We start from the raw sequence: 24,791 nt of genomic DNA on the forward strand, positions 1-24,791 counted from the left end.
CAAAAAACCGCACACCTTTATATCGATCGGCCAATTAAAAAGCACCTGACCTAATCCGGCCCTGTTCTAAAACACATAATAGCCCCCTAGTCGGGCAAAAAAATCAATCGATTAGCTAATTTAAATCAATATCGGCGATCTACAGGGGTGGTACGATGAAATGTGTTTTTTATCTATTATATTGGGGTTATTTCTATTCGGTTAAATGTAAAGTCACGTAGTAACCGGTAATGGTAGTTATTATTATTGTAATGTAAAACTTTAACATTGCATTGAAAGCTATTCTGTCTTCCCGGTACACTGTTGCTGTTTTTACAAATAATCTGTCAAACTTTTGATAACGGTGACTTTAATAATAGTGGGTCTACAAATTATCGGACAAACTTTTGATAACTTTGCTTTTTATACCACTGGTTCTACAAATTATCTGTCAAACTTTTGATAACGTTGCCTTTTATACCACTGGTTCTACAAATTATCTGTCAAACTTTTGATAACGTTGCCTTTTATACCACTGGTTCTACAAATTATCTGTCAAACTTTTGATAACGTTGCCTTTTTAACACTGATTCCACAAATTACAAACGTCAAATTCTTTATTTATTTATTTGGGAAATTTCATACAATATATATAACAGTTTCATCGTATCCTAAACAATAACTTACTTGTCTAGGCGGTGTTGCTAGACAGCTGATTCAATAATAACCAACAGTGGCCAGTACACAATTTTAAGCACCATAATATATACGATACGACGGTTCGGTTACTCTGCAAGTCTCTCATCTTTGTCAAAGGTTTATCAGTTTATAATGGCGATGCTTCTTTTATTTTAGGACTCTACAAACATCGCATTAAATATAATTTGTCACATAAAGCCTAATGGTCTAAAGGTCGCATAAAGGTAAAAAATAAGTGCAATTCGTTCAAAGCCGGCTGTTTAAAGAAAAATTGTATATGAAAAGCAACAATATATGAATATAGATATTTTCGAAGTTTAAAGTCCCGTAACTACTTAAAACCTTCAATAATATTTTTTGATAAATTTCCCAGTGGAAAAAACTTTATAAATATGACAAATTCTGTACATGAAATAGAATACGAAACTACCCTTTGTTTCTTACATTAATTTACTTATAAGATGAGTATATTCGATTACATCAACATTAAAAGTACATCAATATCCAAAAATGTCTAAAGACCCCTAAAACCTTTGAGAAGGCCGCGGGTTTATTTACAAAAACACGTAATTCCCCTCAGGGGTGTCCAAATGTAGGGTTATTAAATAATGACCCGCTGCCGACCGTATCGCATGATATTGTTCGTTTTGTTGACTAGAGTGCACGGTTTTAAGATTACTTTGCGTAGTTGGGGTAATAATCTTTATATGTTATGTAGAAGGGACAAAAATTGTGAACCTAAACATTTTTGTAGCAGTAGAGCTCCTTGTGAAAGAGTTCGTCCAGGGAAGTACTGCCACCAAGCGTAATGTCAGCATTACTGCGTTCCGGTTTTGAAGTGTAAAGGTGCTGGTAAAATTACAGGCACATGAGACTTATCAGACTTATTAGACTTATCTTATGTCTCAGGGTGACGGGCGCAGCGGCACTGCCCCTCAGATTTTCGTGTTTTAAAGTTCTGAGTGGCATTGCAACTGTTATGGACAGGCGTGACGCTTACTGTCTTACTTAGGCGCACGACTTGATTTCGTATCATAAAAAAAATCTAATCCATTTATGATATTGATTTTTAATGAATATTATAATGTTATTCAATTTACTTTTTGTGAAATTACTCCACTAGCTTATTATAATTATTAATGCACAGACTGAATATAAAGGAAATTTCCTCTGACCCGACAGGATTTGAAACTGCATCTGTATCAAACCAGGGCCACCGCTCTACCAACCGAAAACTAGACCCTGAGGTATTAAGTCCAGCAGGCTAGCCAGATGGCTGGAAGGCTAAGCTTATTGTTTGTAGGAAGTACCTGCCCACTTTCTGGTCACCGGAGGCTATAAAATGAACGTAATTTTATATGTAAAAATATAAGTGTAATTTAAAAAAAAAGTAATTATTCATATATTATCCAACCACAAAATGTCATATTCAGAGTTAATTATACCAAAATACACGGAAAACATTATGTTATTTAATGAAGGTGAAATTGACGATTTTGAGGTTATGGGAGATTGAGTCTCTCTACATAACAAATTCATAATGTTGCTGCCTTTACACAATAACGTAGTAAGTATTTCCGAATACAATTTTAAATTAAGCATACAGCGAGAGCGCAAGCGAAACTTTATATTCTTCTCAACCTCAAACTCATGTAATCTTTATTTCATATGTAAACAAATTACACTTCGATTAAATTCTACTACTCACTCGTAGTGCTGATTCCCCTGAGAATAACCTCTAGGGGTTGCTTCTCATAAATAATTATTTGCATATATTTATCAATAAGACTTTTATACGTAGATGGGTACTATATTCACAATAAGTTTTCGCTTGCTCTGCTTGCCGCTATATGTTTAATTCAAAATCGAAGTATTCTGAAATACTGCGTTATTGTATAAATACTGCGTTATTGCATAAATACTGCGTTATTGTATAAAGGCAGCGATATGTTACTGTAACTAAAATTAATTGCCACTAGCAATAAATGCTATTCATAAAAAGTCAACAATATAAAAATTAAAAAGTCCACAGGAGGTCTGCAGCAAGTGTTTATACAATTAGTCCTGCTTACCTACTGGGCACAGGTCTGAAGAAAGTTTAACTTTATTTCATTTGTCAGTAGACTACATTTCAAATTGTCACATTGATTAACAATATTACTGGTACATAAGGCAGGTTCTCCTCAGAAGAACGAGAAGGAATAAAGTTAAATAGGCATTTATTCACATTTATTATTTATGATATTTATTTCAAATATCGTAAGTAGAAACAATCTAAAAATACCAAACGGGTCTGCCGAGGATTTTTGTCATTCGAGTACGCAAAAGTTATATGTTTTTTGGTATGACACCAATTAACAGGACGAAGAAGTCGAGTGCCTGGTGGTAATCGGCACGCGCCTGTGCATAACAGTTGCAGTGTTACTTAGAGCTTTAAATGCACAAAGATCTGAGAGGCACTGCCACTGCGTTAGTCCCCATGAGACATAAGTTGACAAGTTTAGTTGCAGAAGAGCTCCTTGAGAAACAGTTCGTCCAGGGAAGTACTGTCACCTTACCGATTTCTGCCGCCAATCAGTAATGTTAGCATTACTGTGTTCCAGTTTTGAAGGGTAAGGGTGCTGGTGAAATTACAGGCACATGGGACTTATCAACTCCTCAGATCTTTGCGATTTAAATCTCTGAGTGGCACTGCAATTGTTATGGACAGTAGCTTACCATCAGATGCACGCACGACTTGCTCGTCCCATCATTTCATACTATATAAAAAACACTTTAAGTTCCAACGAAAAGAGCAATTATGTCAAAATAAAGCTGTACAATAAATAAATAGACCCCAATGCTGACCAATGCGTTTTTCAAGAGTTCTGACCTATCTTCGACGTGAGGCCTTCATCCCGACGTCATTATAAAAAATCGCGCACTCTAATTTTTAAAACGAACTATAATTTCACGATACAAACTACAACCTCTATCACAGATGGACAACAGATAGGATAATAATTAAATTAACTCACTGACCTACACCTGTCCCTCTCCAGCACGACGGGAGTGAAAGAGACAACAACATGCAAGGTGCACCTTTATGAATTAGTAAATTTGTTTGGAAATCAAATTAGTATGCTGTTGAAGTTTTTATACAGCACTGTTATTTAGTGAAGAGGGTGTCTTTTATCTTCAGGCGTGGACGTAAAAAAATTATATAGGCACCTGTGCTCTGTAGTGAGAAATATATGGTGGCATATAGATGCAGTAGCGCAACGGTTTGACCTACTGATCCTCAAGCAAAGAGTCGTGAGTTTGAATCCGGGCTTGCAACTTTAACTTTTTCAGAATTTGTGTATGAAATTTAATTTGAAATTTTACTTTTGACGCCAATGTTCATGTTAAAATAGTCCAAACGTCTATAAGGCTTGAATGCGGTTGGCCATATGTACAAATATAGAATCCGCCATTTTGTTTTAGTTGCAGCTTGCACTTTACTATAAAAATGAAATAAATTAAACACACTTTAAAGCACATTTATGAAGCAATTTCTTATAGGCAAATTTAGCATTGTTTTAGAATTTTTTTGGTCAATAAAAATCCTAATGAAGGGAAAATTACCACTATCCTAGCATTCATCCCGTTTTTACTTACCGTGCTCAAACTTGGTCTTTGACAAATCGTCAGAAGTTCGCATTAAGGGTATGTCAGCGAGCAATGGAGCGGAGAATCTTGGAAGCAAAACTGTCAGACCGCGTGCGAAATAGCATACTGCACTCCAAAACACAAATCGTTGACTTTGGTTGTAAAGCCGCGAGCTTAAAATGGACTGGGCCAGACATGTCTGCCGCATGTCAAACGAGGTGTGGGCAAAGACCACCACAGAGTGGATCCCACTAAACGCAAAACGAAGCCGTGGAAGAACCCGGAAGCGGCGTTAAATCGCGAAGAGTGGAAAAAGGGTAGGGAGGCCTTTGCCCTGCAGTGGGACAGTAATGGCTTAAAAATGAAATGAATGAAAATGTTTGCAATACTTTCAAAAAACGAACACGGAAAGTTTGTCACAAATGGACTATGCGTTACTTCCCGGCCAAGGCCAGCAAAAGTATGAATATCCATTACTGTCCTCTTCTCTAAACTTTTAAATGTACCTACTAGCTATGAACTATCTAAACAAAAGAAAAACTCATACAACCAACTGCCCAGTGTTCATAATAGCGAGAATTAAAAATACCTACCTGTACCGCTTACTTCAAAAAAAAGAAAATGGCGCTAACATTTAAACTAAAGTGCTTTGGTAATTTTTTGTTTTGTCGTCTTTTTTGTATTTTGGTCGCGAGAATAGTGAGAAAAGCAATAACGAAAGTACTATAATAGATATACGTTCAAACACATTAGCAGAAGTTTATCAGACTACGTATTAATGTGCCTGGAAAAAAATCATTTTCTTTTAGATACGATTGTATTGCATAATTATATTTTTTTACTTTTTCTATTGTACATCTTCCTCTCTTTTGCCTTTTATTATTTCCTCGCATTGTTTGAGAAAAATTCTATACATGCCTCGGCGGGAACGGGGATTGCCTGACTCGTATTAATACATGGCCTCGCTGGCACTTGTCCTTGTAACTCATACTCGTCCAGCAATCCCTTACTTCTCGGCCTCTGCAATAATGTACTATTACATAGGAGTCAAAATTTGAAGCTTGAAGAACTGGCTAAACAGCTGACTATACATCCAACGTACGCGCTGTGGTAATTTTAGACGCTATTAATTAAGCTAATTAATTTATACGTTCTTATTAATACGTTTTATGGACGCCACTACTAGGTAATTAGAGGAAAATTATGTACTATTCTGTTCGTAATAAGATTGTTTTTTCCGTTTTTTTTCCGCGTTAGTATGTTATTGATGTGGCTGTATCTATGAACAGAATCCAATGGATTGCTCTTACGAGTACACAGCGGGAACCTTGTCTTTAATATGGCAATAAAGTTAGATGCCACGTTAAAAAACATCAAATTATATACCACAATACCTAAAGGGCATAAAGTAAAATTATTATTACCACGAACAACTCGTGCGCCTGATGGCAAGCTACACGCCTGTCTATAACAGTTGCAGTGCCACACAGAGCTATAAATCGCCACTGCCACTGCGCCCGTCACACTGAGATAATATAAGTTGACAAGTCCCATGTGCTTGTAATTTGATCGGCTTCCTTACCCTTCAAAACCGGAACACAGTGATGCTGATATTGCTGCTTGGCGGTAGAAATAGGTAAAGCAAGATAAGTTTGACCATATATAATGTTAGAGTATAGTTAGTCACCCAAGTGTACTGCACAATTACCTAAATCATTTGACTAGAAAAATAATTTTTCCCACTTCTTCTCCGGAGACTTGACTTAAATATGTAGATTATATTCTCAGTACAGAGTACTAAAAAACCGACCTGAAAAGTCATTCATCCCCTAGTTTACCACCCTTAGAGGTTGAATATTTTCTTCAAATTTAAATAGGACCACTTCTGAGGTACCCATTTCTAACAAAAAAGAATCATTAAAATCGGTCCACGAATTATCGTGTAACATATATACGTAAAAAAAGAAAAACTAGAACACGGTTTGTCTCTGTATCATATGTTTAATCTATGTAACGTGGTATTATTAAGAATACTTACACATGAACTGCAATAAATAAATAAACCCAGCAGTTTAATACAGTGTGCAATACAAAATTACATAGATTTTTTTACAGTTGTTTTTTTCTCCCTAAATCGTTTCCGAATTAGTTTTTAAAGTCGATCGATTAAATCCAATAAAGACCCCTATTCATTGTCAATTAGTCAGCGATTCTACCCCGAAACTGGAATTATTTGGTGTAAAAGCTCCCTAATACGTATTATAATGGCGGGAGCCGACTTTTTGCTGCACGCTTTTTTTTTCTATTTAGGGTTCCAAATCATCTACTTTTAAAATTGATTATATTTTTGATACTGATATTCTTCAAAACTTTGGCCTAGAAAACTACCTAAATTGCGCAGTACATTGTTAGCGTTTTTTTAAACAAGCGAAATTAAGCGGAAAAGTGAAATTTGATTGTCTTTTTGTCATTGTCACTAGTTTCTTCAAGCACAACGTTTATCGAAAGTGTAACGAAGAGTCGTGCATGGTATTTATTTAAATATTTTCAAAGACAAATTATTTGAACATATACATAAGGACGCTAGAAATGGTTCACTTATGATAACAACGTATATGCATCACAGGCAGAGATGTGCTGTGGTATAAAACCCAATCAACGCGGCCGGCTTTTTAACCACTTCTGCTCAAAATCGTAGGCAGAAACAGTGAATATGGAATTTTGTATAATTTCATACTTATTATAATTGCGAAGTAAAAAATCTTTTTAGACAAAAAAGGAGCCATCTTGTAGACTCGCACTTACTACTAGGGATACATATAACGATTCGATTTTCAAGAGAATCGATTCAACGATCCAACGGGCAGTTGTAAGCAAGCAATAACCATTTTGTAATCATAATTAACATTTGAATAGAATTCGATTCACAAATATATAGCTGTAAATAGTTTTTACGGGCGTTATTGGGATTTAACCCGATTAAAACCCTGCGTTAACAAAGCGCCGGGTTACCAAAATCAAAAGATGATGAAATCTTGTTCCATTTTCAAATTAAACGTTCTAATAATGTCTTAATCTTATTTAAGGTATAGTATAGTATTGTAAATTATCTATAGTTTTATTACTTAAATTGTATAATTAATTATTACTAATTAAAATAGGTATGTTACACTTAGATTTATTACTTATATATTGCACGTGAAACTAAATATTGTCTTAACTCTAAATTCTGGAATTGAGAATACATGATTTAAAAGTTGAAAAAACACTGAATTTTCATTCACACATTATTATATACTATGTCTCATGCAATTATACTATTTTCCGCATGTTCAGAGCTCATAACGACCTGTGCAAGATATGGACATATTCTCCCATCATAGTCGTTATACTTATTTAAATATTTCTAAGGACAAACTGAATATGTTGGATATTTATAAATCTTATTGTTTATAATATGTATGTGTAATATGACTTTTTCCTATTGTTTTTAAGTGCAATATATTTATTTTATTCAATAGACTCTTAATTTGTAATTACATTTAGTTACTTAGCAAATGCAGTGCGTGGCTGTCATAGGAATGCTAATTTACTCCTATTGTAATATATGATATCTCTAAGCAACTTCACAGTTTGTGTTCTGTAGCTAAGCCATAAACAAATAAATAAATTCACGATAAGATCCATTTCTTTTTTTTTAATTTTAAACCGTGTTTTCTCAATTTTACCAATTTTTGAGTTACCACAGTATTTGGTTTTCAAATGCGATGTATAACAATTTGCCGTTCTTGCGTTGTAATTTTTAAATTGTCTTATATTGTCGCTTTAGCTTGCTGTGGTGTTCTTTAAGTATTAAACTTATATATTTCATTAATCAATGTGTTCTGATTTGTATGTGGAATATCCTAAGTAAATAACAAATAAATATGTAATACCTGAGACTATGACTCAAAATAAGTCTACGGAACCCGTCTGTTAATTTGAACTCCCATTTACCATATTTTTTTCACTAAGGTACAACACCGACGTGCCGGTCCTGACACCTTAACGGACCCCACAGGAGGCTCGGCGGCTAGCAATTTAAGCCATAATAAACCATAATAGCACCAAGTGTAGTGCCATTTTATTGGCTTTTTTTGACACATTAACTTTTAGAAAGAGCGCTATTGAGTCATATAGTGGTGAGAATGCTTATACGAATAATATAGAGTTGTTAATGTACTGCTGTTAGGGTAGTGACTCTAGTTGTCAACAGATCTTCCCTTATTCGTTTTGTTATAGCAATGCTGCCACCACTTAAATAATTTTTATATTTGTGGGCCTTGTTTTTGTAAATTATTTTTGATTTGTTTGTGATTTAGTTTTGTGAATATAACAATATATTTTCCTTTTATATTTTATGTCGCCTTTTTTATTTTTCATTCTTATGTCATTTTTATTATTTGTCATTCTTTCTTACTGAACTTTCTTTGGAATAATCTTTTTTTGTATATATATTTAAGTATGTGTATGTATGAGTGCATATTTATGTGTATGCATATTGATGTTATTTATGTAAGACACATATGATTTTAGGGTCATACACCAGAGCAAACACTCACTGGCTTGGGTTGACTGGAAGAGATCTCTTTTAGAGATAAGTCCACCTTTGCTCACCTTATGTTCAATTAATATTTACGTGGTAGTTATTTGGTGCAATACAACATAACATAATGCAATTATAATTTTTTTCACAACTTGAACAATACTAAATGAAGTTAGACGGAGTAGTACAATTTTTCCTCCTTCAGGACAGGCTCAGGTGTCCAAGCCATACTGCCAGTACTTAGATTTTAAATTTTCTTCAGCGGTTATATTAAAATGGTTATATTAAAGAATGTTTTTTTTTTAATTCTTGGTGTCTGCTTAAAGTTTTTGAATGCAACTCAAATGCCAGGAAATCTTTTTAACACTTCCACTGCCGTTGTAAACATAAACGTGTATCTTATCCTACAATTAAAAACACATGACATATAATATAAATAAAAAAACGAGACATGACATTCCTCTAATTTAGGTACTTGATATCATCATTCAACACAGCGGGTAATTATGTATTTTGTAAAAAAATGGCAAGGTAATGACACTATGTCGTCCGTATTTTATGTAGCGACGAGTGATTATAAAGATTACATCTCGTAATTACTGTAATGTCATATTTACCTATACGTTAAGTGAGTACCTCATTGGGACAGTGTGTTCCGGTAATAATATATGTATACATAACTTCAATTTTCAGGGTCCATTTTCGTTTGTTCGGGATCACTTGGAATACATATGCAAAGTGACCCCGATAGCGCTGCAAGACTTCTGAAATCACGAAACTAATCCGCTTTTTTATATTAAATATTTATACAAATTCCACTTAAGGCTCAATTTATATTGTGGCGGAACGGAATGGGGTAGAATTTTTGTAACGATGTTATACATAACGAACTTCGAGTCATCCGTAGAACAAAGGTCTATGTGCAAGACTACTTGTTCTCAGGACATAGTACATTTCGTTCGTTCTTCGCTGTGGATGTCAGATCGACCGTTGTTCGATTTTATATTTCCGAAACGAAATAAGATATATAAATTGTTGAATAACGAAATTGTTCTCGTAACGTACTTATTCTCTTTTCACTATATAATCACATTGGACTCTGTTCTTCGGATGAGTCGTTATGATCAATTGTGTCCTCATTCTCGAGAAGATTTTGGCTCGTATCTAGCTTGTACGTTACACAATGGATCGTAAAGTTCATTGTGCTATGTTCAATATCGTTACAAAAATTCGCTTCCATCAATTCGTCGCAATATAAATTGAGCCTTAATATATGGAGCAACTTATCTTTTTCACAATTTCAAAGGGATAGACTAGCAAAAGTTGTTACATGTTGAAAGGTAAAATTATCCTTTAATTCTTGCAGATTTTTAGCGATCACCCTGTCTGTAAATGTATTTAATCGAAAACACATATCAAGGCGTGAGAAATGTACTAACATGATAGTAAGTAAAATATAAGATAAAAATAACTTGTATAATAGTTAGTTTTTTATAATACCAAATGACGGGACGAACAAATCGTGTGCCTTGCGGTAAGCGACACGCCCGTCCATGACAGTTGCAGTGCCACTCTGAGCTTTAAATCGCAAAGATCTTAGTTAGGGGCACTGACACTGCGCCCATCGCCCTAAGTTATAAGCTAACAAGTCCCATGTGCCTGTAATTTCACCCTTACCCTTCAAAACCGGAACACAGTAATGTGCAGACTACTGCTTGGCCGCGGAAATAGGTAAAATGGCAGTACTTCCCAGGACGAACTCCTTCACAAGGAGCTCTACTGCTACTAAAATCTAGTATCTTATTGGTTTCATAGATACCAACACGCCTATCTGCTACTAGGGTATTATAATACGTCCTAGGCTACGCTCCTGTACCTCTTTTGCTTTCTTTACACCTTTCAACCTTTACGTGCACGTCCATTTGTTGTTGATACTTTTAACCTGCCCTTGTAAAGATATATTAAATATTATTGTGATATCACGATGTTGACCTGTCTCCACGTTTACAACCACGCTCTATAATTACATGTCGTTATTCTACCAATATTAATCCTGTAAGCTACAACTTATATATAGCATAATATAACTGGTATCATCCCAATTAATAAGGCAAAGGATAGGGTTCATCAAAGACTAATGAGACTTCTCCAACCACTCTGGTATTACTTTGCCGTTACCTTTACCCTCAAAGCAATAGTTCATAAATATTCCATTACTTGTTACTATGCAACATGCATAAGTTAAAGTTGCATTAGAAATGTCATTATATTGTGGATATATTTATGTGACCTTATGTACCTGCAGGCAGGTGACGTCACTAAGGGGAAGTACACACCGCACTACTGACGCCTCTGCAACATACAGTGTGTTTTGTGCAAAATTATGAAATAGATAGAATTACATCGTACCTTACAAAAATTACTGGGCATGGAAGTTTTTCCACGACCTAACACTATCCATACCTTACAATTTTGTTAAAAATGAATTATATCACGTCTCGGTAGCGGTGGAACTCCTTGTGAAATATTTCGTTCAAAGAAGTACTGCCAACATACCTATTTCCGCCGCCAAGCGGCAATGTGAAGATTACGCGTTTTGAAGGATAAGGGTGCTGGTGAAAACACAAGCACATGGATTTCGTCAACTTTGTGTCTCTGGATAAAGAGCACAGTGATAGAGTCCCTTAGGTCTTCCCGTTTTAAATCGCTGACACTGCACGACTTTTTTATGCTGCCACTTGGTGTCATAAAAACAAATTACATTAATATTATGAATCAAACAATGCAATTAATTGTGAGGTACGTCTGTGGTGTCAGCAGTAACGATAAAAGAAATACGTAAGTATGACAAGACTGATTTTATAAAGTAGCACAATTTGCTCATCATAACATATGAAAACAGCGCTTATATTAAGCCTGTCACTCTAACAAAAAGCCTTTCAATATAAAGGCACATGGAAATGAGACTTCCACCCGTAATTATATCCGTGATCCACATCGGTCATTTATCTAATGCGCGAGTAATAATCGTACGATATACAACACCATTATCTAATGCCCCTCTGCGGGGATTGTTGAAAAAAAAAAATTATTTCCGTTCGTATACAAGATGACTTCCTCAATCAAGACGTGTTGTGCCCACCACAGCTCATTGACAAATGACCGTTTGGCGTTTAACGTGTTAATCAACGCATATGGAGCATAGACAACTTCTTTCAAATTTTCGAATTTGGACCTCTTTTGTGTGCCAGCAACAATAGATTTTTTTTGCAACAAATTGCGATCTTATTCATCCTTTTAGGGTTCCGTAAACAAAATAGTCACTTTTATAACTTCTTCATATCTATGTTTGAATCACTGCTTAACAACTGACTTTTTTATGCACCGACGGTCATGACATTTTGAGCTACTGTTACTGAAAACGCAAAAACGATCAGTTATGTTCCTCCATAGTGCTTTCGTTTGAATTCCCTGCCTACAAACTTATTCAATGCGCGAGTTATTTCTCAAGGCGAGAGTGAGTAGGCATTATTTAGGTGTGCATGCTATGCATATATGCATAGTCGATCTCATCGGCACGTCAACGAGAGAGAGCATTTTTTTATACAAAAAAAATAGAACGGACTCTATAGCCAAGACAACTGACATTTTGCTACAAAAGTGTTATTATTGTTGTCAAAAGTTTTGATATGTTTAAGTAGCTCTTATGTAAACAAAATAAAAATACACTAACGGTACTTGCGTTTCCCGAAAACTATAAGTTAGGACTGTTCAAGTCTAGAATACACAAACGCGTACCGTTATCATCGCTGAACATCATCAGGTGAGATTTTGGCAAAGCGTGCATCTACTTCATTTAAAAAAAGTAATCACTACGGAACTCGACCGTGTCCGACATACTCTTGACCTTTTAATTTTTTTTTTTCATTGAATAACTTCAACCTTCTTTTGAGAGTATTTAAAAGGCCATTGATTTGTGACGTTATTTTTATTAAGTGGTTAATATTGTTCGTAAAACGACGGGTGTTAAGTTAATTTAAAACACATTATGGTGAATTTATAAGGGCAGTTACGTAAATTCTTACTTATTTTTGGGGAAACTATGCTTAAATTTATTAATATTAGTTTTCAAGTATTTTTTATTACATTTGAAGGTCTATAAATGATGGTGATTATATTTATTGAAAAATAATACGTAAAGATTATGTTTTTTTACTTTTGTTAGGTAATTATTGATAGTAACATTACTAGCTCTTTTTTCTATAATTTGGCAAAGGTAGGATCGCCGTTTCATCACTTGATGATTGGTTATTAAAAAAAAATCGATGACATTTAAAAATAGTTGCTCACACATTGTAATAACAGCCCGCGGCGCCGCACATGTTCGGAAATCATTCAATTATTATCCACCGCTCTGTAATTTCTCGTAACCGGCCATTTCGGGACAGCATGTATTAGCCAAACACCCTGTATTAGTCATGTTAGTATTCCGTCTGTGTGGATCATTGATGTTATTAAAGGTTTTTTTATTTGGTAACAGTGAAGAAAGTTTAATGACAAGATTTAAAAAGAAAACGTTACGAATAATAAAGGATTATTCCCGACATATTCCTTGGCCGTTCCCCGCCTATTAAACGACACGCGTGTTCATAGCAGTTGCAGTGTCAATCAGAGCTTTAAATCGCAAAGATCTGAGGGACACTGCCACTGCGCCTGTCACCCTGAAACACAAGTTGTCAACGCTAAGTTTAAAACCGGAACGCAGTAATTGCTCACATCATTGCTAGGCGGCAGAAACCGGTAAGGCAGTACATCCCTGGATGAACTCTTTCACAAGGTACTCTACTGCTAATTAATTGAATTTCTAAATTTTAGAATTACTTACTTTGGAGACAGAGCAGTGACCTATGTGATATTGTCTAATATTTATATATATTACAGTATCAGATAGATACACAAAAAAGTAAGAAAGTTTATAAAATTTCCTCGAGGGCCGTACCCTGGGGCATCGTGCCCAGAAGGTTGGCAACATTTTCCCTTTGAATTGCTAAACTTATTTTTTGGCGGAAATAACTGCCAGCCTTGTGGCCAACTGCTCGTTCGCTAGAAGTTTCGCCTGTGGCCCCTAGGGACCCAGGATTTCAACCGCATAAGGCACAAAGCTAAGCTCTGGCCACAGAACCAGTGCCGCCCTCGCTTACAAGGACATGAGAGGGGGCTATATATGTATAATTATCTTAAATGTAAAAAGACGTAACAGTGGGACGCAAGACGCTTAACACAGTAGATACATTAAAAAAAACACAATCAAGTTGCGTAAACAACTTTGAAACATCTAATAGAGTCATTATGCAAAATATGCCATCAATAAAATGGCTAATAATCGTTTTATATATTGCCACCTCGGGCGTGGTTTTTGACTGTAATTTACTGTGTAAGTACAGCGAAAATCAAGACGTATGTTTTCCGGCTGTTTTGTTACCTATTGTAATCTCAGTAGTAGCTTGTGTTCAATGATTGCTTCTCATATGAGGCGTTGAATGGTTTAATCCCTTTAGCGGCTTGTACTTAACTAAGTTCCTTGTATTAGCAACAGAGTTTCTTGTTCGTCCAGGGAAGTAGTGCCACCTTACCTAATTCTTTTTTCTATTTATTATTTTAAATAATCATGTAGTTGCTTGCATGTTACGATGTTGACGCGTTTGTAAATTTTTGAGGTTATTCTTAACCATTACGGGCCATGGCAGATTATAAGCGAGAATTATAGTACTCCGTAGCATTTCTTTTCTTTTTCATACCCAAGTGACGCGTTTTTTTACAACTAATGTCTTTACAACTACACTACAAAGCTTTTTTAAATATTGGTTTTAAAGGATTGGAATAAATGTATCGGGTAAAATCTTCAATAAATGATTTCTTCACTTTTTAAAATAGTTAATTGTTTAACTACTTGCATATTTCTTTTGCAGATATTGGTTTTAGAAGTTAGTTACTTCTCACTGTCTCTTGTTCCTTCATGGTTTTGTTCTAAAAAAGACGCTATTGCGTTCAAAAATAACGACTGAACTGTCAATTACCACGGTTACTGGCAACATTGTATAAACATTACTCTTAACACAGATAATTAGATCTGTAATGGCTGACCAGTTGAGATTTTCACGCCGCTGTGTTGAGCAATTTTCGAGTAACTTCTGATTTCATCTGTTTACAACATTAATGTCTTAAGTCAATACAACTGTCATTTTGACAAACTCGGTGGTCCAACGATTTGCTCAGAGGTCGCTGCATGAGGAGGAGTTGATTCCCGGTAAGACTAATTTGAATAAAATTATAACTTTGCACAATGTCAAGTTTAAGTCTCACGGTAGACACAACGCAGTGCCCCTCAGGTCTTTGGGATTCCAAACTCTGACCGTTCGGCCACGCTGCCACGCAGAGGACCCGGGCTCGATTCCCGGGCCGGAAGAAATGTTTGTATGACCTACATTTATTTCTCTCGTGAGTTTGGGCGTAATTTGTGGTTGTCTGTGTGTGTGTGCATGGCACCCGCGACATAGGGCTTCCCTAGTGCGGGGCTATGTTGAGTGTATGCGTTATTATTATTATTATTCAGTGGATAATCGCTATAATATTTATAGACTGCAATCACTAGCTGTCCTTTTACTCCGTCTTTAAAAAAGACAGACCATATGATATGATTTGAGTTGATGTGACATCAGCACAAAAGACCGTTCATTTCAGAATGAACCGATAGCCATCAATCTCATGTTGAAGTTAAGCCTTTATATACAAACAAAATGACAGACAGGTGCCAAGTGTGTATTAACGCTAGCTTCTCAGTAATGCAGTATCTCTTTCGACGGCAGTCATCAAATACAAATTAACTGTATGAGTTGTATAATGCATGTACCTATATTATTCTTTAACATTAATATATGACGGTGTTAGGGTACACTGTTGATTACTAACGATCTGTAGACTGTAAAATACATAAATAAATACATGATTTCGTATCATACGTGTAACGTTTCACAGTTAAACATACTATAAAGGTGAAGGATAATAACGAGTCTTCTGATTGGTTAATATTAATTTGTAATTACTATTATATTATGTTACCTTACCTATTACTGCCGCCAAACAGTAATCTGCGTTCATGGAACTAATCGTACGTAAAAGTATATAACAAAATTTCTAAAACCATCAAAAATGAGGTTAGCAATAATTCTTTTAATAAAAAATATATGGTTCAAAAATGTTTTTACACGTTGCAAGAGTTCTTCGAGAGCAAATACAAGATGTAATACGTAATAAATAATATTAATATTATATGAGTTTTTAAAAATTGTTAAGAAAGAATATTTTGTATTACATTGAACTGCCTCTGTGGCCGAACGGTTACCATGCCGGACTGCCACGCAGAGGTCCCAGGTTTGATTCCCAGGCCAGGAGAAATATTTGTATGGCCTACATTTTTCTCTCGCGAGTTTGGGTGTAAATTGTGGCTGCCTATGTATGTATCTATGACACTGGCGTTACAGGGTTTCCAGGGTACTCAGGGAAATATTATTTTGATTATAACAATTTATTTATTTTTAATTTATTTTATTTTCCAATTGTTAAATAATTGTTACGGTAAGTTTTCATAAATTTTACTTTAATTATTTCTGTTTTAAAAATATATTATTATTTTGAAACTGATTTTGATTAATTATGATTGATTTTAATGTTATGAATAATGTTAATAATGTTATTTTTATTGATTTCAACTTTAGAACTTCTGTAATTCAATTTAATATAAATTAGCGTAAATTGCGGTGCAATAAATGAATAAATAAATAAATAAATCAACTTACGTGTCATTAACAGTGACATTCATCATCTTATTTAAGAACCAGACTGTTGTCGGTGTAGCCTCCTCCACTCCTCACGGTTCATAGTCTGACCTTTTTATAGCTGTTTACTTTGATCTTCTTTTTTATTTGTTACACTATACGTCATTTGTGGTATTTCTCTCTTTCTTTCCCTTCTATCCTCCCCTCAATTATCACACTCACAAATTTGTCATTACGCAACAAATGCCCAAACATTTTCGTCCGTCTCTTCTCTATTGCATTCAAAAGACTTCTCTCCTTCCCAACCTGAACCTTTCCGAAACTTCCTCATTTGATCTCTTTTCAATGCTTTTTTTATGATACTAAGTGAAGAAACGAACAAGTCGTGCGCCTGATGGTAAAAGACGCGTCTGTCCGTAACAGTTGCAATGCCACTCAGAGCTTTTAATCGCAAAGATCTGAGACATAAGTTGAAAAGTCCCATGTGCCTGTAATTTCACCAGCGCTCTTACCCTTCACAGCCGGAATGCAGTAATGTATTGCAGTAACCCATTTTATTTTTTTCCGCGGCGTAATGGCAGTATCCCTAAAATCTTTGTGATTTAAACCTCTGAACAGCACTGCTACAATGGACAGGCGTACCGCTTACTGCCGTAACAGTTGGAGTGCTGCTAAGAGCTTTAAACTCGCAAAGAACCTCGGAGGGCATTGCCACTGCGCCCGTCATCCTAAGACATAAGTTGAAAAGTATCCTTCAAAAACAAAACGCAGCAACGAGTAACAAGATAAGGTAGCAGTACTTCACTGGAGAAACTCTACTGCTACTAAAATTCATATGATGATTACTGAAGAAAAGAAAACGATACAATCTTTCGCATAAAATTATTTTAAATAACAATATGAGAAACACAATCTTTCAAACTAATTAATATAACTCAATGAATTAGTTCACAATAGATCTAATTCCTTTTGTTTTATTTCCGAGATCTGTCTCGGACAATTGCCTCTGAATGAGGTGCCCATTATCTCAATTAATCCAAATAAACATTTGTCAACGTGACATACAAAAAGAGAAATCGTTTGTTTTTATAATAGGAAACATAAATAAGAAACTCGAACGAACGAAGTCGTGCCAAAATCTTGTTAATTTGCGACTTGTATTTTTGAGCTTGATAATATGATTGGGAAAAATTTCTGTTTAACGTATCACCACAATATAAATTATTGTCAGGATGAGGCGTTACGATGGGTCTGGCTTGCCCAGAATAACACCTTTTTATCCTACCTTGAACACCATTACCATATCGTCTCATAGCAAACAACACCGCTCAAGTAATTATTTTAAAGGAGGTTGAAAAAACTGATTCTTTTATAAGATTCCGGGCCATATATTAAGGTTACCATTTCTTAAGTTTAAAACCTACATTATTTTAATTGAAAAGTCATGTCACTTAGAAAAATATGTATGGAAAGACGACATGACTCTAGGATTCCACAAAGAACAATAAATAATTTGTAACTGTAATTGTAATACGGCAGTCCATTACTTTAGTTCTACTTATACAATCCTACCCGCAAGTACATCAAAAATGCCTTTACCACACGAGTCATAAAATAATTGCGAACTACATGAAACAATTTTTTTTAATAATACCGGGTGACGGGACAACCAAGTCGTACGCCTGATGGCAAGCTACACGCCTGTCCATAACGTTGCAGTGCCACTCAGAGCTTTAAATCGCAAACGTCTGACACATAAGTTGACCAGTCCCATGTACCTGTAATTTCACCAACACCTTTACTCTTAGAACGCAGTAATGCTCACATTACTGTCAAAGTCAAAGTCAAAGTCAAAGTCAAAGATTATTTATTCCATAGGTGAAATAAATTTACACTTGAAAACGTCACATTTAAGCTACTGCTCGTTCACTACGCTGACCTCCCTGAGAAGAACGAGCAAGAAACTCTAGGGATTGCTCTTTTCAAATAAACTTAAATGCTATGGAATACACTTCGAATCAAATTTGTGTGGATTCTGGAGCCATGTCGTCTTTCCATACATCTTTATCTAACACGTAGTCTTCAATTTTGTAATATGATTTTTCGATCAAAATATTTTTAATGTACTTTTTAAACTTAGGAAATGATAAACTTAATATATGCTCCGGAATCTTATTGTAAAAACGTATTGCTATTACGTACTGCTAGGCGGCAGAAACAGGTGAGGTGGCAGTACTTCCCTGGACGAACTCTTTCACACGGAGCTCTATGGTATATATGAATTAATGAAGACCCTACAGTATATAGTAAATTATGTACATGTATGTAATATTAACGACTGGTTTCCTTCGTAGAGTCTTTAAAGGTCTGTCCTGAAAAGTTGTAATTTTGCAGATGTGGCCTTGTACGTAGTTTTTTGTTAAAGTACGTACATTTGTCTCTAGCCTACCTTGCAAGTTGATTATGAGATTTAGTTAATTAAACAGTTGTTGATTTACTAAGTACTTTGCTATGTTTTGCTAACCGACTTCAAAAAAAGGAGGAGGTTCTCAATTCGATCAAATTTTTTTGCGTGTATTTTACACGATTAGTCCGATTTTGTAGATCGATTTTGATGATTCTTTTTTATTGGCAAGAGGCTACCTCAGTATTGGTCCCGTTTAAATTTTAAAAACATATTCCACCTCTAAGGGTGGCAAACTAGAGTATGAAACCGGTTTCGCACACTCCGGTAACCGTTTTCAATAAAACTAGCAAATAGATGTAATTCCACTTTTGACGTCGGTTTTTTTTATATAAAAAAGTTACAATTATTGTAGAAGAGAAGAATGGCGTTAATTCTAATACAAGTTATAGAAGCTTCTTCTTGATAATGAAGACGCTTTGTTTATTTTCAGAATTATAATATTGACATTGAATAGAATGTTGCCACTTTAACTGTGTTTCCGTAGCGGCGTAGGAGTCTTCCCTCGTACAAGTATGTACTAAAAACGAACTGCAAGCTATTCAATTGATAATTTTAATTGAATAGATTTGTTACTATCCCAGTTTTATTATTTATGAACGTTTAATATAATCTTTTCACTATTCATGAAGATACTATTAAGTAGATAGAAGCATCAAACTCATCAACACTTAATTAGGCATTTAAGCGTTTAAAACTGACTAGATTCAAGTATCAACAGATTAAAAGTCTATAAAATCTAGCATTAGCTATTGTTTTAATTAAGATTCTATAATACCTCAAGAGACTTTGGTTGTATCAGCATAACAGTGCAAGGGTTGAACAAGGGTTGAACCAATAAGTTTGGAAAAAATATATACTGATTACTATAAGATGTGAAAACCCGATACCTAAAAAAACACAAACTTACCTCGAAATTTTACAAGAAAACCTCTGTATTTCAATGGATACTTTAAATATACCAATGATTTTTAAATATCATATTCAATTTTCTATACGATACACATTTTTGAAATGGTTTTAAAATAAAGCCAGTGTCCCTGCCACTCTACCCAAGCAAAATGAACCGTATTAGTACGGGGAAAAAAATTTATTCGAGCTGATGAAGTATAGACTCTTAATCGATGCAATAAGAAGTGTAATTGAATTAAGGAGGGATCTCCACACTTTGATTATGACTCAAAGTCAAAGTTAATGAGTCATTTATTCCATAGGTACAATAAATTTACACTTGACAACGTCACATTTAAGCTACTGCTCTTGCTCTTTCCAAATAAACTTAAATGCTATGGAATTTGAATCAAATTTGTGTGGAATCTGGAGCCATGTCGTCTTTCCATACATTTTTATGTAACACGTAGTCTTTAACTTTGTAATATGACTTAAATGTTTATTGAATTGATATTCAATTATTTTTTGTGAAATTACTCTACTGTACTATTGTAATATGTCTTTTCGATCAAAATATTTTTAATGTAGTTTTGAAACTTAGGAAATGATAAACTTAATATATGCTCCGGAATCTTATTGTAAAAACGTATACAGTTCCCCATAAAAGAGTTGTTTACCTTCGTTAAACGAAATCGTAGTACCATGAGTTTGGACTTAGCTCTAACGTTATATCTTCTTTCTTATTGAAATTATGTTTATTTTTACGGGCACATCAAATTTTTATTTATATGAATAAATGTATTGTGATGCCACAGTCATGATACCAGTCTCCCTTAAAGTTTTCTCTGAGAGAAACCAGCCAACCTTTAGCTTTCATAAATTTCGCGATGAGTCTATTGATAGGCCTAAAAAAAGAGCTTTACTCTTGGTTGTAGACTAAAACAAATATCATATACCTCTTAGTACTAAACTTTTCCCGTCCCGAAAATTGCTCGTGTTGTGATTTGTACTCAAAAGTTAATAGCTTCAACGCTACGCAATGTGATAAACCCACATATCTCAAAGAATAGATTATAAGTCAATTGTATAACGATCGTTTGATGCATTTAGACATTGTACACCTATCAAAAACTGAATTTAGTGCAGCTGTTATAGAATTACTGAATACCTATTTAATCAACTAGAATTTGGCATTTAGAACACGTCTTCCAATGTTATTATTATTCTTCCTGTCCTTGTCCCACATGTATTTTTCTTCCACACTCCCCTATCAGCCGTCATTTCCATAGGTACTCCAAACCTTTCTTATCCATCCACCTTTTATTTGGCCTTTATTTCCCCTTTACTAATATTCTATTTTCAAGATGTTATAATTAAAATGCAACATGAACATTATTATACCTAGTATAATTCGTGGACGATATTGTTGGTAGCACATAATTATGTACAAATTAGTAATAAGACCGTTTGTTATTAGCGTATTGCTGTTTTTATCCCTAGTAAAATAAATAAATATAAGAAAGGCGGCATACCTCCATTATCAGCATTGTTCGCCTCGAAGGTCTTGCTGGTCATGTGGAAGAGGGCGTCGAGCGGTGTGTGCGGTGCGGTGGCCTGCGGCTGCACACGGCGTGGTTCCGAGCAGCAGTCGGAGGCCGACGACGACCGCTCCGACGCCGAATCGCAGCACTCCGCTGGGGCCAGCTCTCGAGGTCTTAGCAGCCCTAGTGCTGCCAATCTCCACCGCTCTCCGTCCAACAGAGCCGCGCCCGCCAAACGCTGCAACCGCTGCAACCTTTCAAACCCAGACGCATCCCACGGCCTCACAATACGCGGCGGTGTCCGGGGACTGTGCGCCAAAATGTCCAGTATAGAAAAACTCTTCACGCCATCGCCTCGTCTTTCTTCCGGGGGTTCCGAAGCCATCTTAAGCCTCTTCAGAGGTCTGAAGTAATCCTGCGGCGACGGCGTCCGCGACGGCGCCGGCGATGGTCGACCAACACTGATATCGTCCTCGGAGCAGCTGTGTCCCGACATAGACTCCTCCTCCATCGTCAGTTCACAGATCCATCACAGAACAGTCACCGAAAAATATCGAAGTCCGTTGAGGTACTGTTCACAAAAACACCGAAGCCACCGCGAGATACGGCTGACGGGTCGACGCGCCTCGCTCGACTGACGTGGCGGGTGACAGCCCTGTGCCGGGCGGTGAACATGGGCGGGCCTTGTTTCTGCTCGGCCAATGGGAGCGCAGAGCTTTATTGCTTAGCGATTGTGATAGGTGGAGGTAAAGCGACTAGGCGCGCCGGGTTATCGCAGTCGCCTCTCCAATAAAACTTTTTAATCCGGCCCTGGATTGGGGGGCGAGATTCGTGGTGTGATTAATTTAGCTGCGGCGGGTGTGCGCGGGGAAGGCGCGGGGTGCGCGGGCTCCGGTGGGGGGCACTTAATTACCAGGATGAAGACGCGACTCTAACTGCGAGCTCCATTATTCAGCGTCGATAAGCTGGCGTTTGTCACCGGAGAAATTGCCACTTTCCTTCATTTATAGTTCATCGGTTAATTGTGGCAACACAGACAGACTTATTGCTGTATCCGTTGGTTATTTACAAGAAAACGTTGCTGCGTATAATGGTTTAAATTCACTAAACAGTGAACTATTATTATGCCGATATTAAATTGTTATTAAATTACTTTATAAGGGCTGAACGAATTTCGATAAAATATAGTTTATGGATGACTAATTTACCTAGATAAGAAACTTAAATTAATTTCATAAATAACACGAACAAAATCACGAGCTACAACTAGTTTTACATATTTCGTTACCTTTACTTTAATGGCAGTTAGTTTCCACGGTTAATTACTTTATTGAAATTATGGAACGAGCGTTTTACGTGTTATAACGACCGATGGTTATGGCTTTATTCAATGAAGATTATGTAATAATAATAAATATTACTAATAATTATATAGTAAAAAATTACAAGCTTAATAAAGTGGTACAATATTTTAAAAGAGCTTTGGAATTTATTACCTTTAAGATATACAGTGCGCGGCAAGCTTAAGTTTACACTTCAGTCTAGTACACCTACGTACAGTCAGCAAAGTCGATATTTTAGCACCTTTAGAGTCGATACTACGTCAGTTGAAATTCAAATTTTTCCCATAGTAATACGGTTCATTTTACTTAGGTGGAATGCAAAATTTATTTTTTTACAAATATTTTTTTTTACAAATAATTAAAGCCAAAATGTATGTCGTATAGGTAGTAGGTATGTGTTCTATTTATATCAGTTGATATAAAAAAAAATCATTGGTATATGTAAAGTATTGAATACATCGGTTTACTTCTAAAATTTCGAAGTAAATTTGTGTTCTTTTTTTCTGTCCTCAATTTTACTATATATTGTTTACAAAGGGATGCCAAAGCCATTTGGGGTAGTATAGAAGGCAACGACAGCGGTCAGAAGTGGCCATCTGCAGGTTGGTAGTTCTTATCGACCAATAACGTTTAAGAACTAGATCATATTTTTATTAAATAAACAAATTCTTTAAAAAAAAAAGACTACAAAACAAAGAACCTAAAATGTCCATCTGTAAAAAAAACTGGGAAGGCTTTTGTTTTGTAATACCAAGCGAGGGAACGTACAAATCGTGCGCTCAGAGGTGAGCGACAGGCTTGTCCATGCAGTGCCACTCAGAGCTTTAAATCACAGAGATCTGAGGGGCAATACCACTGCGCCCGTCACCGTGAGACACAAGTCCCATGTGCCTGTAATTTCACCAGCACCCATACCCTTCAAAATCGGAACGCAGTAATGCTGACGTACCCAGGCGCACGACTTGTGTGTCCCTTCCACTAAAGACGAGAAGTAGGTAGGTATCTCTGACCCAGCATGCCAACTAGGTATTTGGACGAACATAACAAAATAATAAAAATGTTATAAGAGACAGTGCCAGTACAAACATGTTTCGCATATATTAAATAGCATGCAAATGTCTAGTTATATATAATATCAATCAGACTACCACAACACAATAATAAAAAAATGTCACAAACATGTCAACCTTCAAGATAAAATCTTACTTCTCAATTTCCTGTCAAATATTTCGTTTAGGTCATAAAAATTGTTTTTATTTAACCACTTGTACAGCTTTGTTTTAAATAAACTTAAGTGTAATAGTTCAATCTCAAATGGTATTTTATTATATATGTCAACGCATATTTTTAAACAACTTTTACTGCATTTAGCAGTCATAGGAATAGTGTCAAGTACAAGTCTATTCGGGTTTCTGCAGAGTTTAGTATTCACATCACAGACTTTCTTAAACAAATACGTGTTTTCGACAACATGATGATAGTGGCAACAGACTAAAAAAAAACACACTTTTTACACACAACCATCGCAATAACAAATAGCTTAAATGCTCTGTCCACATTAATACACTACCTATCTCGTTGTAAAATAAATTATATTTTTATTTCAATGATGGTCACATCCCACATGTTTTTCTTAATAATGTTGTAAAATTAGAACCGTGAAAGCCATAATTTTTTATTATAGTGTTATGATTTAATACTGCCCACCTTGTCATAACTGACGCACTTACATTTTGGTAACTTCAAGATAGTGGCACCCAATTTTTTATCTTTGAGAAATGTCAATTACGCTGATTTTGTTTAACAACAAAACAGAAACTGAAT

The 24,791-nt window shown here is 35.6% G+C and overlaps 1 protein-coding gene across 1 annotated transcript in view; it reads right to left on the reverse strand.

Moving 5' to 3' along the window:
• LOC113232527 (transcription factor LBX1-like) overlaps positions 1-22,024 on the reverse strand; it is a 127,692-nt gene extending 105,668 nt beyond the window's left edge. Inside the window, exon 1 of the mRNA XM_026467287.1 lies at positions 21,616-22,024. Coding sequence (XP_026323072.1) covers positions 21,616-22,009 — 394 coding nt within the window. The 5' untranslated portion in view covers positions 22,010-22,024. The remainder of the gene's footprint in view (positions 1-21,615) is intronic.
• Positions 22,025-24,791: the final 2,767 nt, after the last annotated feature.

Source organism: Hyposmocoma kahamanoa, unplaced genomic scaffold (genome assembly GCF_003589595.1).
Source record: "Hyposmocoma kahamanoa isolate Upper Pololo Valley unplaced genomic scaffold, ASM358959v1 76, whole genome shotgun sequence".
NCBI lineage: Eukaryota > Metazoa > Arthropoda > Insecta > Lepidoptera > Cosmopterigidae > Hyposmocoma > Hyposmocoma kahamanoa.